Source organism: Gracilinanus agilis, chromosome 3 (genome assembly GCF_016433145.1).
Source record: "Gracilinanus agilis isolate LMUSP501 chromosome 3, AgileGrace, whole genome shotgun sequence".
NCBI lineage: Eukaryota > Metazoa > Chordata > Mammalia > Didelphimorphia > Didelphidae > Gracilinanus > Gracilinanus agilis.
The window spans coordinates 342,505,795-342,525,363 of NC_058132.1; the positions used below are offsets into that span (position 1 = coordinate 342,505,795).

Genomic DNA, 19,569 nt, shown 5'->3' on the forward strand with positions numbered 1-19,569 from the left:
TTTTGTTTTTAAATCACTTCACTACTGAATATATCCTTTCTACTCCTTTTATCTGGTAAGTCATCCCTTAGAACAAAGAATAAAGAAAGAAAAAAGTTGATTAAAACTAACCAATCATCCAAGTCAAAATCTACTTTTAAAAGATCCATATTTCATTCCAATTGCACTTATTGATACAGGATGCTCATGAAAGCAACCAAATGCCTTCTGGACTGCGCCTCTAAAAGTAAGTCAGTTCATCCTCCTCAGTTTTGCCAGTCTGGTAGTCCAGTAGTTTCATGGACTCATTCTTTTGAGGGAGAGGTTTGAATATTTTCAAATGTACATACTGATCGTTCCCAATAGCTACCTGCAAGTAAAGAGAAGTTGAGAATCAGTTATTTGGATTCCAATCCAGAATGTCTCACCTCTAAGGCATTCTTGTTTTATGGAGGAGTTTGATTAGATGACCTCCGAGGTCCATTTTAACTCTGAGATTTTATGATACCGGGAAATGGCTGATTATTTTCATAGTCATAAGAAAATTGCTTAGCAACCAGGCTAAAAAGATCAGGTAACAATTTCAGTTCTCATGCTCCTTGAATTTCAAACACTGGAAATATTCTATTCTGGGTAGGAGACAATAGCTTGGGTTTCTTCCTTTGAGGACTTCCGGTATCTCCTTTGACCATTTATCAAGTGGGGAATTGCTCTTGTTCTTATAAATTTGAATCAACTCCTTAAATATCTTGGAAATGAGACCACAGAAACTTGATGTAAGGATTATTTTTTTCTGGGTAATTGTTCCCTTTCTAATTTTAAGTGCATTGATTTTATTCATACAAAACCCCTTACATTTTATATAATCAAAACCGTCCAATTTATCTTTTGTGATCTTCTCTCTCCCTTGTTTGATCATGAATTCCTCCCCAATCCATAGATCACAAAGATAGTTTCTTTCCTACTTTTTATAATTGATCATTATAAATTCCTGGCATTCATTTTTGATCAAATTGTTGTTTCTTTCCCATTATGTTGTCTTAGTCATTCTGTACAGTATATAGTTCTCTTGATTCTGCTTACTTTAGTTTGCATCAATACAAAGAAATGTTCCTACACTGTATTCATTATTTCTCACAGCACCATTACGTTAAATCAATGTCGCAATTTATTTAGATGTTCTCATTAAAAAAATTTTGTTGCTTCAAATTTTTTTTTTTTTTAAACCCTTGTACTTCGGTGTATTGTCTCATAGGTGGAAGAGTGGTAAGGGTGGGCAACGGGGGTCAAGTGACTTGCCCAGGGTCACACAGCTGGGAAGTGGCTGAGGCCGGGTTTGAACCTAGGACCTCCTGTCTCTAGGCCTGACTCTCACTCCACTGAGCTACCCAGCTGCCCCCTTGTTGCTTCAAATTTTAAACCCCTATAGAACCACAAAATAGTAGAGCTGGAACTCTTTTTTTTTTTTTTTTTTTTTTTGCAATTGTTCTAAAACTGATTTTGTCAAAGTAAGAAACTCCTTTTAAGGAAACTCTTACATCAATGCAGATAAACAAGGATCTGCAATTTATTGACTTGGAGATTTTCCTGACACACTGAGAAGTATAGACTTAGACTCTGAAATGAGTTTTATAGTTTTATTTTGGCCTATAAGTGAGCCTTTTCATGCTTTGAAACAAAAAAATTATCTCAGAAGTCATTTAGTTTTATTTTTAAAGCTAAGGAAACTGGACCCACACAGATTCAATGAATAATAATATTCAGGTAGGCACCAATATCATTCTACTGTTAGATTTTAAGATCACAATTTAGCGCTGGAAGTGGCTTTTGTCTAATCTACTCATTTTGTAGTTGAGGAAATTAAGGCCCAGTAAGGTTAGTTACTTGTCCAGAACTTGTTACTTGTGACGGAGCAAGGAGGTGCAATGGATAGAATGATAGGCCTGGAGTTAGGAAGACTTGATTTCAATTGTAGCCTCAAGACATTTCTTGTCTGCCTCTGTTTTTTTAACTGTAAAATGAGGACATAGCACCTACCTCATCAGTTTGTTGTGAGGATCAAATAAGATAACATTTATAAAGAGCTTAGCATAGTGTAGCACATACTAACTCCTAATTAAATGCTTATTTTCACCTGTCCCCTCACCCCAATACCCTTTCTTTCCCTTGTTCAAGATCCCCAAGTAACTGGTTAGCAGCTGTACCAGAATCTGGTCCCCAATTCTAGGTTGTTAAGCACTTGATTTTTTGAATACCCAAACAACTAACTTTTAATAACAGAATCTACTGTCTTGAATTTGAATTCTAAATATGTAAATTCTCCAGAGTCACAGTTGTAAACATGAGAAACTCCATAAATCCCACCTCAGCTTTACTGCTCTCTAGTTGCCTGGCTACACAAAATAAGGGGGATAGGGAGAGTATTATTCTTTTTTCCTCTCCTTCTCTCCTTCCATTTCACTTCATCATCCAATGTTTGGTTGCCATCTCTCAGGTTCAATACGAGGGCAAAACCTTCTATGTTAGTTCTCCTCTCCCCAGGTTGACATGAATCTCTTCCCAAAGTCCTTTCCTTCTTTCTGCCTTCTTCACTTTTTCTTGGTTACCCTGCTATCACTTTGTATTTCCTCTGGGGCAGACACACTTTATTTTCTCTAGTTATTCAAATGGAAAGCAGACAGATGGTTTCAATACTTTCTATGGATATCCAAATAGAAATAAAAATGAATGGAGTACGTTAGAGCTAAATGATTTGTTAAAACACTTACCTTTACAAAGTAAATGACCCCAGCAACCATTTGAGATTTGAAACATATAGCTTCAAATTTCTCGCATTCTTCATTGGACTTTTCTTCATATTGTGGCTTTACCTTGAGATAAAGAGAGGAAGGTAAAAATTTAGCGATTAACTGAAAGTAAAATTAGATCTGGTCTACTCACTTAGTCAAACTCCCCTCCCCGCATAATTCATTAAATAGTTAATAAATGATTTTTAAAAATCCATTGTGTTGCCTACTCTGTGTCACAAGCACATTCTACTGAGGAATACAATATTTACCAAAATTAATAAATGCCAAATATATAAAAGATCATTTCAAAAGGAAGAAAGTATCAATGACAACAGCAATGATTTCCTCGAATCTAGAACTAAATGATTGATTGACCACTCAAGTAATGGGAGGCAAGTATTCCCTCTGAGAATGTAATGCCCATCTTCTGATAAGGATTCTATAAATCTGAGTTGCTAAGTAGCCTAATATAGAATCTTGTTGGAAGGTATTCACAAGTTCAGTAATTTTCCAGTTGCGTCTTACTCTTTGTGACCCCATTTGGATTTTTTTTCTCAGCAAAGATAGTGGAGTAGTTTGCCATTTCCTTTTCCAGCTCATTTTACAGATGGGGAAACTGAGGCTAACAGGGTTAAGTGATTTGCCCAGAGTCTGGTTAGTGTCTGAGGCCAGAGTTGAATTTATGAAGATGAGTCTTTCTGACTCCAGGCCTAGAACCCTCACTGTCCCACTTAGCTGCCTATTTGTTGGATAGTGGCTAATTTATACCTAGTCCTATGAATAACCTCTAATATATGACACCTTTAAGAAGTTGAAGGGCAGTGTGGTACAGTGGACAAAGTGCTGGATTTGTGTCCAGTGGCCTTGGGTTCAAATCATGGTTGTATCTTGTGTGACCTTAAACAAATCATCCATTTCTGGGGCTTCAGTTTCCTTCCCTATAAAATAAAGAGGTCTGACTAGACCTTGAAACTCTCTTCCAACTTTAAAGTCTGTGATCCTCGATGACACATGACGAAACCAGTGAAAATGTGTGTCAGCTACGGGTGTGTGTGTGTGTTGGGGGAGAGAGTAAGAAGATGAATCATGTAACCATGGAAAAAATTTTTTTCTAAAAAATAAAATTAAAAAAAAAATAAAGTCTGTGATCCTATGCTTATCCAGCCTTTGTTTGAAGACTTCCAATGAGGAGAGACAATGGCACAGTAAAGAATACTGCCTCTGGAGTTAGAGCACCTGAGTTCCAATCCTGTCTCTGATACTACATATGTGACATTGTATAAGTCACAGAGGGCCTAAGTTTCCTCTTGTAAAATGAAGAGGTTGGACTGAATAGCCTCTGAGGTCCCTTTTCCAACTCTAGATTTATGACTTCATGACTTTCTCATTTCACTTTTAGATAGCTCTACTTATTAAAAAAGGTTTTCTTTATTTCAAGCTTAAATTTGCTTCTTTTCAACTTCTACCCATTGCTACTGGCTCTGCTTCCTGGAACCGAACATCATCCTCCCCTATCCTTTCAAGTCTCTGAAGACTGCTATCATGACTCCCATGAATCTTCTCCATGCTAATCAAGCAATCAACAAGCATTTATTAAATACCTAATATGCTCTAGGTACTGGGAATACACAGATTAAAACATAAAATAATCCCTCTGTTTAACCTGGAGAAGAAAAAGACTTATTTTGTTACCCAAATTTCAGGTGCACTTCTATCAATTTGCAAAACATTTTATTTACATTAACTCATTTGACATCAACTTAAGAATTCAATAAATCAAGAGGCATGACTAGAAAATAAAACATTTAATTAGCATCAGCTGATGGACAGCTGCCAGTTTGGTAGCAATGTTCAGAACAAAGAGAGATACACATACACACCTATTTTGAAGTTTATACCCCCTCCACCACCAACACACACACATATATATGCATATCTATCTATCTAGTGTCCTTAGAGGTCAAAGAAATGGAACTATGGTGTTGTATAGAAAGATATTCTCGGACTGTATTTTATTCAACAGCAGGCTAAACCTGTCTATTTAGGAGGAGGTCTCTACCATCTTAGAAACCTCCTGTCCCACCAGAATATTCCCATGGTATTAACTACAGAGAAAACACCCCATTGGAACAAATCTGACCTTTGGCAATTCCTGAGACAGCAAGGATAGCAATTGTAAACCCCAAGGTTAATACATTCTTTCTCAAATCATCTAGTGTCCTATCACCATTCTCAGCCTCCCAAATAAGGAAAATTGGGTATTTGATGTTTCCATTTCTTTGAATCTAAATTTACTTTTTTTTTTTTTTCTGGCTAGAAGATGTTTCCTCCTCAGATTCACACCGTAAGTATATGAATCAGGACCCAAACCTCAGATAATGAGTTACAAGCTTTTTGTGGCCCTGAGTCATCTCTACGGGACAAAATAGCTTTGGAATTACTTTACTTAGTTCTCCAAAGATCAAAACACTCAAGAATTAAAATTATAATAACTCAAATTCATACAAAACTTTGCTATTTAAAAATGTGTCCTTCACAGCAATGTTATGAAGAGGGGTAACATGAGTACTACATTCCCATTTTACAAAAAAACTGAGTCACAGAGAGAAGTAATTTGTTTTCCACCATGAAAATGGATAGGAACAGAGAACGGGAAAAAGAGGTGAACAGAAACACAGAAAGAAGGAGGAAAAAAATCAAAAGAGAGATGAACAAGTAAGAGATTTAAGTTTAAAAAAGATTTTTAAAGTATTGTCAACTCTATTTCTGGAAAACCAAGTTTGCCCCTTGTCCTTTAGGAAATTGCTCTGGGAGAACTGACTGACCTGAGTGACCTGACTGACCCTACGTATGAATTGAACAATAGACTTTGAGGTACTTAATAATCCCAGTTTAGATAAGAGTAGTAGTCAATCCAGCCTTAGATATCCTTGCATAATTTTAAAAGTTTATGGGTAGTCCAGCCCCTGGCTGGAAAAAAATAATTAATTAATTAATTTAGGATGTTTTTCCATCGTTATATGATTTGTGTTCTTGGAAACATCTTTTGCAGCTAGTGCAAAGCATCAGCCTCTTCCTGGCAGTCAAGCCCTGAGCTCCTTTCCTTGTATCCAATATAGAACTAATCAGTCTTCCTTCCCTGTCCTTTGTTCCCCCAAAAGGTATATAAGACCCCCAAGTTTTGTTACTCTTTGGAGAATCATCTTTGGCAGTACATTCTCTCAGAGACACTGTTCCCAGAGTCCCAGAGCTCTTGACTCTGTGATTTTTTTAAGCCCTTGACTATGTGGTGGCTGAATATTAAGAACTTGTCTCTTACCTAATTAAAGATTTGTTTTTCTGACCATTTTAGTGGTTCTGTGTTTTTCCTAGTTAACAGCATCTACTTACTATAGTCCAGAAAAACAAAAGTAACTCTCCAGGAGTTTATGTTCTACTTGGGGATACACCAGGCACACTAATACATAAAAAGAAGTTAATTTGAAAAGTGAGAGAATACTAACAACTGAGGGAAGAAGAGAGTATCTGAACTAAGCCCTGAAAAATATTAGAATTCTGGGAGGCAGAGTTGAAGAGGGAATTCATTCTAGCCATGGGGGTGGAGGGACAGTTTGTACAAATTTCTGTAAGCAGAAGATGGAAGATATTGGCGTTTAGGGAGTTTAAAGATGTTAAGTTTAGGGAATAAGCTGGTTGTTCCTCTAGGCAGGAAAGGGAGTCATGTGAAATAAAGTTGGACTTTCAGTTCAGTTAATTAGCATTAATTAATTTCCTGTTATGTATCAGGCACTGGGTTAAGTGTGGTGGTTACAAAGAAAGGCAAAAACCAGCCCCTTCTCTCAAGGAGCTCTCTGTAATGGGGAAACAACATGTAAACTAGGTACAAATGATATTGAGAGGGATAAACTGGAAATATTCTCAGGGGGAAGGCACTAAGATCCAGGAAGCCTGTAGAGGCTTCTTTCAGAAAGCGGGAAAGGTAGGTTGCAATCAGATTGCCATGGTTTTAGGCTAAGGAGTTGTATTCTATCCTAGAGGTGACTGGGAGTAACTGAGAGTTGTTTGTTTTTTATAATCAAATAAATTATCTTTTCCACATTCATCCTATAGGTGTACCCCAATACCATTGTGGTCAAGGGTAACTCACAACTGGTACTCCATGTGTAACTCCATGGTACAACCTGACCTGAAGTCGTTTCTCTCCCTAGATCTCTACAGACCATCATCTCCTTGGATGCATTGTCTCTGCTGGGCAGGCTCCTAGACTGATGGCTCAAGGTCTGCTCCTTTCTTGAGTCCATAGGTAGTACTCTTTTCTCCTGGGGTAGGGGGATGAATAATACTCCTTCATGCTTTCTCCCTTGAGGGACTAGCTGTATCCATCTTTGATCTGGTCCACAGTATTGGAGATGGAGGTGGGAAGGAGAAAACCCTCCCCACCAAGGTTATCTCCCACAAAGCATTCCTGATCCAGTGCTGTCCAGCTCACAGAACTGACACAATAGGTAGAGCACTGAGTCTTTAGTCCAGAGGACCTGAGTCAAATCTGACCTCAGACACTTATTAGCTCTGTGACCCTGAGTAAGTCAATTAATCTCTTTTTGCCTCAGTTTCTTCAGTTACAAAATAGGAATTATAATAACACCTTCCTCCCAGGCTTGTTGATCAAATGAGATCATGTCTGTAAAGCACTTAGCACTATGCCTGGCACATAGTAGCTGTTTAATAATAAATAATTTCTTTCCTAAGTTGTGTTTCCTAATTATGCCCTTAAAACATAAGGATGTAATATGAGAACGAAAGTGGGATGCTGGGAGAGAAAGTACTGGGGTTCAAAATTCTTATTACACACGGCTGATATAAAGATATAAAGACTGTAAGAGTTTTAAAAAAAAAAAAAAAGGTTACAGCAGCCTGAGCCTAGGCTATGCATAGTATACCTTTAATGTAATAATAAACTTTTTTTCTAAACTCTTCCCTTCCATCTTAGAATCAATAGTATGTTTTAGTTCCAAGGCAGAAGAGCAGTAAAGGCTAGGCAATGGGGGTAAAGTGACTTGCCCAGGGTCACACAGCTAGGAAGTGTCTGAGATCACATTTGAACCCAGGATCTCCCATCTCTGGGTCTGACTCTCAATGCACTGAGCCCCCCTGTCCCCCCAATAATAAACTTTTGCTACATTTTTTTCTGTCTGATTTCTTCAGGGTGAAGTCCTAAGGAAGATTTTTCTTTCAACACTATGCATATTGGTTGCCAGGGTTTTATTTTGTTTTCAATAAAGATTTTTAGGGGGAAGAGAGAAAATAGATATTCATTCATTACAAAAGATTAAGTTAAAAAAATTTCTAAGCAAGCAAGAGTTGGAGAAATAACAAGAGGACATTTCCCCCAGCATCCTTCATACACTACAGTACAGTGTGTCATCAGACTTAAGGTCTGTGGACCTCAGCTCTGTGCCCCCGCACTGCCTCTCTCACCCTACACCTCCCCTCTGCAACCAGTGATAAATCGTCCTAACGACTCACTTCTCCCCCTAATCTGTGCTCTTATACAAGCACAGACTCTCTTGGATAGTCCAGGAGTCATTGCTGTCAGTCATTTCCTGCAGAAAGGCAGACCCAGGGGCTTAGAATCACAGAGAGGAAGTTAGGAGACTGTGCTTCCAGCTTACATGACTTCGTCAGTGTGGGTATAGCCTCTGCCTACGGAGATGCCAGCTATGCCGCAGATGGTCTTTATGAGTTGCCGTGGCCAACACACACACACCTGGTATCGTTCTTCTGATAATGGACCTTTCATAACTAACGTGGGCTGCTCCTTGGTCACCAGACATACAGTTGGTCACCAGACCTTTCCAGCTAGGTAGGTTCTGTTAAAGCTTACATCCCACTGGCATAGTTTTGGAGAACCTATAGTCACCCCCATTCTATAATAAAGGAGGAGTAACCCACGGCTCAGGGAAAGGGTGTAACTAACTCCCCAAACAGGAAAAAGGTACAAAATATGATGACTAGCTAACTGACTGCTGGGAAAGACCATTCTTTGCTCTTTCCTCTCCCCCTTGTTTTTTTCTTTTTTCCTTTCCCTTTTTATTCTGACCTTAACAAGCACCTTAACAAAATAAGATGAGCGTTTTTCTCTGTAAGGAGCAAAAGAAGATTACATACATAAATGTGAATCTGCTTTCCCCACAGCTCACTTCTTCCTCTAAATATGGCATATTAAAAAAGATTTTTTTCCCCACGACCTTTCCAGAATTTGCCACTTTCCTTTGTTCCGGTCAACTGTGCCTGACAGGTGTGAGGTGAAAATTCAGAATGCTTTCATTTGCATTTTTCTGATTATTTGTGATTCTGAGCATTTTTTTCATCTGACTCCTGATCGTTTGGATTTCTTCCTCAGAAGGCTTCTTTTTTCTGTCTTTTGACTCTGTCAATAGGGGTGGTGGTGGCATTTGAAAGAATGTAATGTGGCTTTGGAAGGAAGGACAGAGAAGAAGCCAGAAAAAATGGCTCAGATAAAAATTGGAGGTGGGAGAAGGGAGGGAGGGAGGGAGAGAGACAAAGAGAAAGAGAAGGGGGGAGAGAAGGGAGAGAAAAACGGGAAGAGAAAAGGAGAGAGAGAGAGAAGAGGGAGGTAGAGAGGGGAAGAGAGGCAGAGAAGGAGGGAGGGGAGAGAGGGAAGGAGAGAGAAACAGGAAGAGAAAGAAGAGAACAAAAGAAAGAAGGAGAGAGAAGAGGGAGGTAGAGAGAGAGGGTGGGAGGCAGAGAAGGAGGGAGGGGAGAGAGGGAAGGAGAAAGAAACAGGAAGAGAAAGAAGAGAGGGAGAGAGAGAGGGAGAAAGACAGAAAGAGACAGGGGAGGGAGGGAGAGAGAAACAGGAAGAGAAAGGAGAGAGAGAGAGAGAGAGAGAGAGAGAGAGAGAGAGAGAGAGAGAGAGAGAGAGCTAGAGAGAGAGCTTCTGCCTCTCCCTGAGAAATAGTACATACTGAAGTTTCCAGGTCATCTGGGTTAGGGCAAAATGCCAACAAACCAAAGAAGTATCCAAAATGTATCCAAGCCTTGAGTCCACATCAGGAAGAAGTCTCTAGCACAAAGTTGCATCAGATAACCACATGTTCATACATTTATTACCTGGGTGTGTACACATATAAATAGATACAGAGTAAATATATCCATAGTGATTTACACATAGAAATTTCCACACACAAATCCACAATAAGACCAATCCGATTCGTGACACTCAAGACTCCCTGTACATTTACAGGGTTGAATCTTTTCCAGAAATGTTCTAATTGTAATTTTCAGTTTGATAAGTCAGTTTAACTACTAGAGCAGAGGGTATAAGATGACATGAAATGGAAAGAATATTGGACTGGAAAACAGAAAACCAATTTGTTTGTTGTTTAAGATCATGACTCCCTTTCAAAATTGTTTTCCTGGAAGCTTCTATATGAAGCTTTGCCTGAACCCCTCAGCTGCTAGTGCATCTCCCCCCCATCCCAACTGACTGTATATTTGTATAACTTTATTTATGAGTAGTTTGTCCTTGCTAAGGGAATGTAAACTCCATGAGAGCAGAGAATGTTTCACTTTTGTCTTTATATTCCCAGAGCTCAATAGGATCCTGGCATATAGTCAGTGTTTAATAAATGTTTGTTGAGCAATTGCCAACGTTTGACCCTGGGTAAGTCATTACACATCCTGAAATATTCTACATCTCTTCCTTTTGGACTCCCTGGTTTCCTTCACAACTTAGCTTGAATGTTAAGTCCTTTTTCTGATGCCTGTAGCTCCTGGTGCCTTTCTTTCCAAGATTACCTTGTATTTCCTTTATCTATGTTTTGTATGGCACAGTGGATGGAGTGCTGGGCCTTGGAGTCAGGAAGACTCATCTTCCTCAATTCAAATCTAGCCTCAGACTCTTATTAGCTGTGTGACCCTGGCCAAGACAGTTAACCCTGTTTGCCTTGGTTTCCTCATCTGGAAAATGAGCTGGAGAAGAAAATGGTAAACCACTCCAGTATCTTTGACAAGAAAACTCCAGAGAGTCATGAAGAGTCAGACACAGCTGAAAAAAACCCTCTGAACAACATATTTTGAATATGCCTATATATGTATTGCTGTCTTTCTCATTAGAATGTCAACTCCTTAAAAGCAGGAATTATTTTGCTTTTATCTCTGAATTCAGAGGACTGAGTACAGTGCCTGGCACATAGAAGGCATTTGATGAATGTGTACTTGTCTGATTCACTTCTTTGGGCCTCCGTTTCCACATTTATGAAATGAGAGAGTTGAGCTAGATAATTTAAAAGACTTCTGACCTTCTCCAACTAGAGCTAATAATGGAGTCCCAGAATGTTGGAGCCAGAAGCAGGCTTAGAAATCATCATATCTAACTCCTTCATTTATACATGAGGAAATAGATACTTAAGTAGGGAAATAACACATCAATGTTCATCTCAGACTTTGTTTTGGACTGATAAAACAGTAATAAACAAGCATAAAACAGTAATAAACAATAAACAATAGCTAATGGATTTGCTGGGAAGGATGCTGTTGTAATGGACCTTCAGCTGCCTTTGAAGACACACACAGATTCATTGACACTCTTATGCAGAGATACATACACAGATGTAAGAAACAGTGTAGATCAGTCATGGGCAACCTTTTGAGTTTGGTGTGTCAAAATTCGCCAAAAAACCGAGCATAACTCGGGTGGTGTGTCACTTTGAGGAAAAAACAACAACATAATATCGTGATATTTATAGTTTAAATAACAAAAATATATAATTGTAATATAGAACTGTATTTAATAAACCAAAATAGGTAAATTAATATAGGTAATATTATATATAATCATATAATATAGGTATATATATTATATATTATATTATGTATATATAATATTATATATTATATAGGTATATATTATATATAATTATATAATATAGGTAATAATATAGATTTTAAAATTGATATCCAATATCACCAACTTTAATATTTATAAAGTTTATTATTAAAACTAGAAGGAGCTCACCTAAACCAGGAAGAAGACAGCGAGAGGGAGGAGCCTCAGAACTTATAAACAATTATGTGAAGACCCAAACATACACAAAGGGAAAAGCATTCTGGGTAATACAGAAAGGAATGTATTTTGAGAGATTCAAATATTTCTAACTATACTTTTTTTTTTAAATGCTCACCTTCCATCTTAAAATTGATACTGAGTTTTGGTTCTAAGACAGAATCATAGCAAGGGCTAGGCAATTGGAGTTAAGTGACTCACCCAGGGTCACAGAGCTAGGAAGTGTCTGAGGCCAGATCTGAACCTAGGACCTCCCGTTTCTAAGCCTGGCACTCTATCCACTGAGTCACCTTCCTATCCCCCTCCCATAATTTTTTTTTTTTTTTTTTTAGGCAATGGGGGTCAAGTGACTTGCTCAGGGCCACACAGCTGGGAAGTGTCTGAGATCAGATTTGAACCTAGGACCTCCCGTCTCTAGGCCTGGCTCTCAATCCACTGAGCTACCCAGCTGCCCCCCCTCCCATAAATTTTTAAGACTAAGTTATACATGAGTTTCTGATCTGCATTGATGGAAGGAATTTTCACTCTAGGACTTTCTCACACTAATGAAATCACTGTATAGATTTTGAAATCACATAGATATCCTTACACATTTATGTGCACGTGTAGATATTTGTATTCTTAATCAATGAGTATTGATTAAGTGCCTTTAATATGCCAGGCACTATGCTAGGTGTTAAGGATGCAAATGTAGTGAATGAAACCATCCATATGCAGATTAAGCATAGCCTAATGGAAGAGGGAAGAGATGAAATACAAGGTAGTTTAGGAAGGAGAGGGTATTAGCATTTGAGGGAGTTAGGATGGCTTCCTGTAGAAGGTGATACTTTAATTGAAATAAGGGAGGGATTCTATGTAGTACAGCTAAAGAGGGAGTGCATTCTAGGCATGAGTAAAGCCAGTGCAAAGACAAGAGATGGAAGAGTGTATGAGGAACAGAGAAAAAACCAGTTTGCCTGGATGGCAGAGTACTGAATGATAATGAATGAAGCTGGAAAAATAGGTTGGAATTAGGCTGCAAAGGTTTTTAAAAACCTAAGCAGTGGATAGAGAGCTAGGCTCCTCATCAGAAATATCAATCCTAGGTGATAACTTCTTTAGCCTTGGCAATGATCAAAATAGAAACACAGTGTGACTGCATACAAGACAGCTAGGTGGCTCAGTGGATTGAGAGCCAGGTGTAGAGATGAGAAGTCCTAGGTTCAAATATGACCTCAGACACTTCTTAGCTTTGTGACTTGGGCAAGTCACTTAGCCCTAGTTACCTAGCCCTCACTACTCTTCTTCCTGGGAACTAATACTAAACATTAATTCTTAGATGGTCTGGGTTAAATCAATCAAATCAATCAGATGACATGGGTTAACAAAACAAACTAAACAGAGGATTTAAAATTTTTATCCTAGAGGCAATAGGGAGGCTTTAAAATTAAATAAGGAATGGCATCGTCAAACCTGCACATAAAGAAAATTATTTTGGCAGTAGTATGAAGGATAGATTAGAGTGGTGAGAGGCTTCAGATAGGAAGACCAATTAGGAAGCTATTGCAATAATCTAGAAAAGAGGTGATGAGTAAATATGAACCTAGGCAGTAGCTATATGAGCTGGAAGAAAGGGTAGGAATGTGAAGGATTTATGGAGATAGAAACAGCAAGATTTCGCAAGTGATTAATAACTGGGAAGAGGGAGAATGGAGAGATGAGGGTATTGCTAAGGTTTCAAGCCTGGGAGACTGAAAGATGGTGGTGCCTTTAAGAGAAATGGTGGGTGGGATGGCAGCTGAGTGTCTCAGGGGATAGAGAGCCAGGCTTAGGGACAGCAGGTCCTGGGTTCAAATGTGACCTCAGACAAGTCCCAGCTGAGTGACCCTGGGCAAGTCATTTAACCCCAATTGCCTAGACCTTACTGCTCTTCTGTCTTGGAGCCAATACTTAGCATTGATTCTAAGTTGGAAGGTAAGGGCTTTTAAAAAAAAAAAGGAGAGAGAAATAGGGAAGTCTGGAAGATAAAAGAGTTTGGGGAAACAGAAAATGAATTGAGTTTTAGACATACTGAGTTTGAGGTGCCTGTGAGACACCCCGTTTGAACATTCTGGACAAAGTATCCTATAAGCTGCCATATTTCCCCACCATACAATCCATTATTGAGTACTGTTTTTCTGGGATTCTTATGGAATGTGGCATTAACCTGCCTGAAACCTAGGGTCCTGACTTAAGTCTGGTAACATTCTGGGTAGACAACTGACTGAGGTCTGACTAAATTGCCACTAGAGCTCTTCTTTTTCCTTGAAGAGGGGATTCTCTTTACCCAGTCACACTTGCCTTCACAATCGCCCTCTAGCCTCTGCAGCAACCTAGAGTGTAATTATTGCTCTGTGAGATCTTGATGGATGGGCCAGGATTTCATCGGGGAGCAGGGAGAAGACAGGAGAAGGAATTCTGGTTTGGGTTGGGTGGGAGGACAAAAACAAACAACCAAAAAAAACGAGACAGAAATAGACATACATTCTCATGACTAGATAGAATCGATCATAAAACACAGATTTAGAGCTAGAAGAAATCTTAGAAATTATCTAGCTTGACCCTCTTCATTTTATATGTGAGCAAACAGGCCCAGAAAGGTTTAAAAACTTGCCCAGTTTCACATATTGGCAGAGGTGGGATTGGAACATATGTCCCTTAATTCTAATTGCTCTTTCCACTACAATAGGCTTCTTCTCTGGGAGGGCAGAGACTCTATCTTATCGAAACTGGCTTCTCCCTCACTACTTAGCATAATGGTCTGTAGGTAACAAGTGATTAATAATTTATTGTTGTTGTAAGTAGAGAGTGACTCAAGGAGAGCCTGGAAAGTCAGGCAGGGGAGTTTAGACTTGATTCAATAGAAAAGAGGGGAACTTTTTTTTTTAGAAGAATGATGGGATGTTTTGTAGAAGTATTTAAGGAAGGTTCACATACAGCATAGATTTAATAGGGGAGAGCTGTGAGTCTTGACAGGCCAGCTGGTGAAGTAATCCCAGAGTGAGGTGGTGAAGACCTAAAAGAGATCAGACTATATGACTAGGGAGGAATGGATAGATATACAAGACATTGAGGGAAAATTTTCCTACTCCTTCGTGAGTTGGATATAGGCCATAAAAAAAGAGAAGGATGAATCAAAGAAGAGTCTAAGGTTTTGGACCTAAGTGATTGGAAGAACTGTCGGTGCCGCCGACAGTCAGAGAAGATGAGAAAGGGGCTAGTTTACAGGAGTCTTCTGAGTTTACTTTTGGTCGTGGTGAGTTTGAGCAGGCAGCAGCATGTCTAAGTGGAAATGGCTCATAGGTAGCTAGAATTGAGGGATCTCAGTTTGATTGTGGGGAAAGAACTAGATTTGGAATTTGGAAGTCAGTCAGCTTAGGAGTAATGGAGTGATGGGAAGGGAAGTGAGTACAGAGGAATAGAGAAAGCATTTTTTAAGCATTTGCTATGTTCTAGTTATTGTACAAAGTTCTGGGTGATGCAAATATAAGCAAATGAGACAGATAGCTTTCACTCAAGAGAGGAGAGACAACACACAAAAGGATGTTAACAAGTGGAAGTGGAAGGAGAGGCAGAGGTCACCATTGGGGTACAAGATGGATAGAGAGTAGGAGAGAAGTATAAAAAAATGAATGGAGCCTAGAGTGAACTGAATATGGGTGGGATTTCTCATGAAATGGTGTTCCAGGCTAGGGAGTCACCACTCAGGACACTGGACCTCACAACAGAGATTACTCCAGGATAAGAAGTCCTCTGTTTAGGAGGTGACATCCAGAGAATGAATTGATCCAGGAGAGAAGAGAAAGATATTGAAAATTAAGGGGCAGAAGGCAGAGGAAGAAGAAAAAAAGAGAAAGATTGTTTATAAAGATAGGAGAACCAGATGAAAACAATGATATAGACTCCAAGGGAGAGAGAATTTTGATTCCACCTTTGCAGAGGTGGAAGCTTATGGGTACAGAATGGTGAAAATCCTTGGGCTTGGTGAATGTGATGATTAGATTTTTTTTGAAATGTTTTTCTTTTTTTATTCTTCTTTATAAGGAATGCTTCCTTGAGGAAAAGAGTTTATGGAAAATAAAAGTAATGGAAAAATATCATTTTTTAAGAGGGGGGTTATTATTTGGTCTAATAACACACAGAATTCAAAGAGAAGAACAAAATGGACATTGAGACTAATCCTGAAATGAGGATTAAAATGGGAGAAGATCATGGCAGTTTAGGATACTGAAGGCAATTAAAAGTGACTGATTGGCAGGGGGCAGCTGGGTAGCTCAGTGGATTGAGAGCCAGTCCTAGAGATGGGAGGTTCTAGGTTCAAATTTGACCTCAGACACTTCCCAGCTGTGTGACCCTGGGCAAGTCACTTGACCCCCATTGCCTACCCTTACCACTCTTCTGCCTTGGATCCAATACATAGTATTGACTCCAAAATGGAAGGTAAGGGTTTAAAAAAAGTGACTGATTGGGCAGCTAGATGGCATAGTGAATAGAGTACAGGGCCTGGAGTCAGGAAAATGTTTCTTCCTGAGTTCAAAACCAGCCTCTGCCACTTCCTAGTTGTGTGAATTGGGGCAACTCACTTAACCCTGTTTGCCTCAGTGTTTTTATCTGTAAAATAAGCTGGGGAAAGAAATGGCAAACCACTCCAGTATCTGTACTGAGAAAACCTGAGGTTCTAGGTTTAAATCTGGCCTCAGACACTTTCTACCTGTGTGACCCTGGACAAGACACGTAATCTCCATTGCCTACTCCTTACAGCTCTCCTGCCTTAGAACAAATACATGGTATTAATTCAAAGATGGAAGGTAAAAATTTAAAACAGTGGTTCCCAAACTTTTTTGGCCAACCGCGCCCTTTCACCACCCCCAAATGCACCTGTGGCCATCACCGACTCTCCTGGATCACTGTAGCACCCACCAGGGGGCGGTGGCTCCCACTTTGGGAATCAGTGGTTTAAAAGAAAATGTGACTGATCGTGGAGCCCAGAGTGGGTGGGGAGCCAAAGGTAGTCAATAGTAAGCTAATGAAGTGGGAGCAGTCAAGTTTGGAGGTCCCATTGTTGGTACAAAGCAGGTTCAGCAGGTATAGGGGAGTGGGTGAGGTGATAAATACAGAACTGATCTGATCTGAAATGGGAAAGACCTTGTTTGAGATCTCAAGGGTGGAGCAGTAGTTACAGGGGTGTTAAAGTCTAGGGTGGGTCCCTGCTGCCAGGTGGCAAATATTTGCATGATGTTGAAGTGCTCATGCTACTCTTTATGGGTTATAGGATCATAGGTCTAGAGCTAGAAGAAACCTCCAACAGTGGCCATCTATTCCAGCCCCCTCATTTTTTAGGCAGGGACACTGAAGCCCAAGAGAGTTGGTTAAAGAACTTTACTAAAGTCATAGGTAGTAAGTGTCAGAGGTAGGATTTGAACCCAGATATCCTAACTCCAGAGTCAGCACACTTTCTCCTATACCACACTGTGTTTATCAGGAATGCTATTCAGGGTCATTTAGTACTTGAAATTTGCTGAATTTTAACCCTCTGAACTCTTCTGTTAAAGAAAATGAAGAGACTATTTAGCTGAAATCTATTTATTTTGATTCTTTGTCTTGATCCTATTTAGCTGATGGCTACCCATAGTCTGCTTCACTCAGTGTTCAATAGAGTTGACTTCATATTAAAGGGATATGCTATAGATGCTAATGAAGAAATGACAGGGTACCAGGAACAAATGCTATTAATAATAAAAACCAGTGTATTGCTTCACTTCGTAATTCTCCATTTCCAAATTGTTTTGTAAACTTTAGTTAATTCACATACCTTCCAAGTGTCTCAACTGGTAGCAATCTTTTTTGAAATTTAAATTCAATGAGTATCATTATTAATAAAATAGGATTCTTCATTATTGGTCTTGAACTTAGCATATCTACTAATAGAACTTGTATATTTATATTGTAATATACCAGAAATGTAGTCATATTTCTTGGATAAAATTTGTAAATAGTTTCTTTTAAACCCTTACCTTCTACCTTATAATTTTTTATTCCATTGTGACTTATTTTTATTAATCACTCTTTTAGAGAAGTCTTATTCATCCAATGAACATTTATTGATCACAATCTCTTGCATTAGACTAGAAAAGAGATGAAAGGGAAGGTCTAATTTTTCTCCACGAACTTTTTTTTTAATATATATACCCTTACCTTCCATCTTAGAACCAATTCTGCATATATTGGTCCCAAGGCAGAAGAGCAGTAAAGACTAGGCACTGGGGATCAAATGACTTGCTCAAGGTCTTATAGGTAGGAAAGGTCTGAGGTCATATTTGAACCCTGGACCTCCTATCTCAAGACCTGGCTCTCAATTCACTGAGCCACCCAGCTGCCCCCTGGCATATAGTTTCTGAAGTATCTTTCACACTGCCTTTCTATTTTGATGCCTATGCCTAAAGAAGTTATCACCTAGAATGGCCATTTCTAATGACAAACTTTTCCATATTTAGTGAACCTGTTCCTGGGAGAGGAGATATATTTTGCTGCTTGAGCCCCATTCAAAGTCTTTCTAGCTTGGGGGCAGCTGGGTAGCTCAGTGGAGTGAGAGTCAGGCCTAGAGACAGGAGGTCCTAGGTTCAAACCTGGCCTCAGCCACTTCCCAGCTGTGTGACCCTGGGCAAGTCACTTGACCCCCATTGCCCACCCTTACCAATCTTCCACCTATGAGACAATACACAGAAGTACAAGGGTTTAAAAAAACAAAACAAAACAAAGTCTTTCTAGCTTGGTAGAATCTGCCTGAGCCACTGCTCTGCTGTCAGAGCCTTTGAGAACCCACTCACTATCCATATAATGCTAATTGGTTGATTCAGTCAATTGAGTAAACAAGAACAAGAAAAACTACCAGTAAATTCTGTGGAAAAATTCAGTCAAAATAGATCAAAGAGAAATGTAGAGCAAAAACCAGCTGTACTGTATTGTAGTTTTGTTGTCTCCTTTATCAAATTGAAAGCTCCATGAAGGAAGGCATTTCATTTTGGACGTCTATTTCCCAGTGTACTTAGCACAGGGTAGGTCATCAGATTGCAGGTTCATGGATCTAGAGATGGAGGGGAACTTTAAGGACCTTAGTTCAACTCCTTTATTTTATAGATGAGAAAACTGAAGCCCATAGAGAAGTACACATGTAGTAAATGTTAGAGGCAGGATTTGAACCCTTGTCCTCTGTCTCTAGAGGTTATTCACTGCATCAATGAATGAAAATCAACTGGTTGATTGGGTTTCTCACTATTCCTGCTTTGGTCTCATGAAGATATTTTTAGTCACATGCTTATGATGGCTTAAGAACGTGATTGTGTTCATATCACCAGAAGGTGGATAGAGAAGCTCATCATAGGCTGTCTCTTGTAAAAGTGAAATTTGGGAGATGCCATTCTATAAGTATATATATATGTATTTTCTGGACACGGGGAAATTATCAAACTACATTTCCCGTGGTCCAATGGGTTTCCGGTTCCGGTTCTTTGGGTGTGGGGAGGCCTACTTCTCCACGCAGAGAAGAGTTTATAATCTCCTGGGTTAGGAGGGAGTGGACTCTTGGCTAGCAGGCTCGGGGAGAGACAAGAGGTAACAAAATGGAGGCGGCAAGTTTGAATGCTTACAAGCACGTGGTCTAATAACTTTATCTATTAGCATGGCTTTAATTAAAAT

General features: G+C 39.3%; 1 protein-coding gene across 1 annotated transcript in view; it reads right to left on the reverse strand.

Annotated features, from left to right (window-relative positions):
• Positions 1-220: 220 nt before the first annotated feature.
• The window catches only part of CSTA (cystatin A), a 31,408-nt gene continuing 12,059 nt past the window's right edge, over positions 221-19,569 (reverse strand). Inside the window, exons 2-3 of the mRNA XM_044666739.1 lie at positions 2,748-2,849; positions 221-349 (exon numbers count right to left, since the gene is read on the reverse strand). Of these exons, the coding sequence (XP_044522674.1) occupies positions 221-349; positions 2,748-2,849 (231 nt within the window). The remainder of the gene's footprint in view (positions 350-2,747; positions 2,850-19,569) is intronic.